We start from the raw sequence: 2,364 nt of genomic DNA, 5'->3' as shown, positions 1-2,364 counted from the left end.
GCCGGCCCCGGGCGGCCCCGTCCCCGGGCCACAGAGCCCTGCCGAGCAGGCGGCCGCTGCTGACGGGGTTTTACTCGTTATTGGGTTTTACCAGTGCAATAAAGGAGGGTGGAGAGGTCGGATCAGGATGGTGGCTGTGGGATGTGGGGGGAGCACAAGGAGCACCAGCTTTTGGGTGCTCCAACACTTCTGCCATCGGCACGCTGGGAATAACCCGGGCAGGCTCCCCCAGCCCTGCGGGGAGGGCGAGTCCTTCACCTTCCCGAGGGCAAACAGAGCAGCGATAAGAGGTGTGTGTGACCTCCCTCCCTCGCTCCAGCTGGGTCCCCTGCAGTCCCTGGGCAGCCCAGCACCCCCTTGCCTCGCAGCGCTCCCCGGAGAAGGGAAGAGGGGTGTTTCAGCTGCCTTTCCTCCCAGCTGAATAGAAATAGGGAATATTAGGTGCTTGGCCTTCAACAGCTGCTCTCAGGCTGCCACAGCCCCGGGTCTGCCCTTGGCTCCTGCAGATAGCGGAGATAACACCCAGACCCAACATCCCCCCACGCACCCCGTGTGCTCTGCTTTATTTCCCACACATAAAAAGTCCCCCCGGGACGCGAGGGCGGGAGTCAGTCGCGGGGGGGCTGGCATTCCCGGCAGTCCCGCATCTCCTCGGAGTAGCTCTCCACCTGGATGGTGGTGGTGTGGAAGCGGAAGGCGCCCTGCAGCCGGGAGCTGGCCTCCTCCAGCACCTCCTGCGCGCTGGCAGCCGCGTCTGCGAGGAGAGGATTTGGGGATGTCGGGGTGCGGGGGAACCCCGACCCTCCCCAGCCAACATTGTGACACTCACTGATGGCGATGTGCACCGAGAGCAGCGGCTGTGCTGCTGTCAGCGCCCAGATGTGGAGGCTGTGCACGGCCTCCACGCCCCGCACCGCCAGCAGCGTCTCCCGCACCGCGTTGAAATCCATCCCTTTGGGGGTTCCTGCGGAGGCAGAGCCGCGGGAGCTGCAGGGACGGGGCCCACGGCACCCACGGGTGACCCCGCGGCCCAGTCCCCCTCCCCGGTGGGTCCCTACCCTCCATGAGGACGAGGAGGACGTCGCGGAGGATGGTCAGCGTCGTCCCCAGCACCAGTGCGGAGAAGAGGAAGGTGCAGATGGGATCCACGTACTTGTACTCAGGCTGGAGGGGGTGGGGGGGGTGGGGCCCCTCCAGCACCATCACCTCACCCCAAATCCCCATTGGGACCGGTAGGCTGGGCACACAGTCCTCTCTGTCTCTCCCTGTGCCTGGCCACAGCTGTCTGGAGCTGCTGTCCCCATGTCCCCAGCACCTCCTTTGCCCCCAGCATCCCCTTTGCCCGCAGTACCACCCAAACCTTGAAGAAGATGATGTAGGAGGCGATAAGGACGCCGACGCTCTGCAGCAGGTCCCCCACGACGTGGACGAAGGCGGCACGGACGCTGGCGTTGGGCTGCTCGCCGGCTGCCCCGTGGCTGTGCCCGTGCCCCGTCTGGTGCAGAGCCACCCCCCCCCTGTGGGCAGGGCACTGGTGACACCCCGGGGGCCACCAGGCTCAGGGAGGGGACACCCTGGGAGGGCGAGAGCCACGCGGCCGTACGTACACGAGGTTGACGGCCACGGCGCAGGCGGAGGTGATGAGCATGACCCCACCCTGGATGTCGTAGTCCCCCGAGAGCAGGCGCTGGGCCCCCAGGTAGACCAGGACCCCTGTGACCACCCAGATGGAGAGCACGGAGAGCAGGGCCCCCAGGATCTCTGTGGAGAGACCCCACCCCACACTGCTGCCTCACTGCCGGGCCATTCCGAGCACCATTCCCGGCTCCCCGGCAGTGCTGGGACAGTGGGGACACCTGGCACTCATTCCCAGGGATGCTCCTTGCACAGGGCTGGCGGCGCCTCTGCCTTGCCCTGCTCATGGTGCCAGGACTTTGCCAGGGCTCCCCAGGTCCCTCAGGGCACCCCAGAGCACCTGGTCCCCATGGGGAGGGCACCCCGGGCTGGTGCCACCGCTTACCTGCCCGGTGCCACCCGAAGTTCATGGTTTTGGTGGGGGGGCGTGAGGACACCCAGAGCGCAAAGAGGCTGATCATGATGCTGGCAAAGTCCGTCAGGAGGTGGGCAGCGTCCGTCAGGATGGCCAGACTGTGCGCCAGGGACCCGCCTGCGGACACAGGACATCGGGGGGACATTGGGGGGACATGGCAGGGGTCCTGCCCCGAGATGGGCACAGATCAGCTCATCCCGTGCCACAGTGGGGTCCCACTGGGTGTTTTGAGCCACAGAAAGCCAACAGGGAGCTCTGGCCGCACCCGCAGCAGGGAATCAGGACAAGAGGGGCTCTGGGCAGCCACTCGGAGC

The 2,364-nt window shown here is 66.6% G+C and overlaps 1 protein-coding gene across 1 annotated transcript; it reads right to left on the bottom strand.

Moving 5' to 3' along the window:
- Positions 1-180: 180 nt before the first annotated feature.
- On the bottom strand, positions 181-2,239 carry SLC30A2 (solute carrier family 30 member 2). Its single transcript, XM_008635157.2, has 6 exons — positions 2,021-2,239; positions 1,608-1,761; positions 1,361-1,517; positions 1,059-1,164; positions 830-964; positions 181-754 (listed from the first exon to the last, which is right to left on the bottom strand). The coding sequence occupies exons 1-6, from the start codon at positions 2,193-2,195 to the stop codon at positions 609-611; spliced, it is 873 nt and encodes a 290-aa protein (XP_008633379.1). The 5' UTR covers positions 2,196-2,239; the 3' UTR covers positions 181-608.
- Between the last annotated feature and the right edge of the window lie 125 nt (positions 2,240-2,364).

Source organism: Corvus brachyrhynchos, unplaced genomic scaffold, assembly GCF_000691975.1.
Source record: "Corvus brachyrhynchos isolate BGI_N302 unplaced genomic scaffold, ASM69197v1 scaffold65, whole genome shotgun sequence".
Lineage (NCBI taxonomy): Eukaryota > Metazoa > Chordata > Aves > Passeriformes > Corvidae > Corvus > Corvus brachyrhynchos.
This window is presented reverse-complemented; position numbering and strand designations above follow the sequence as displayed.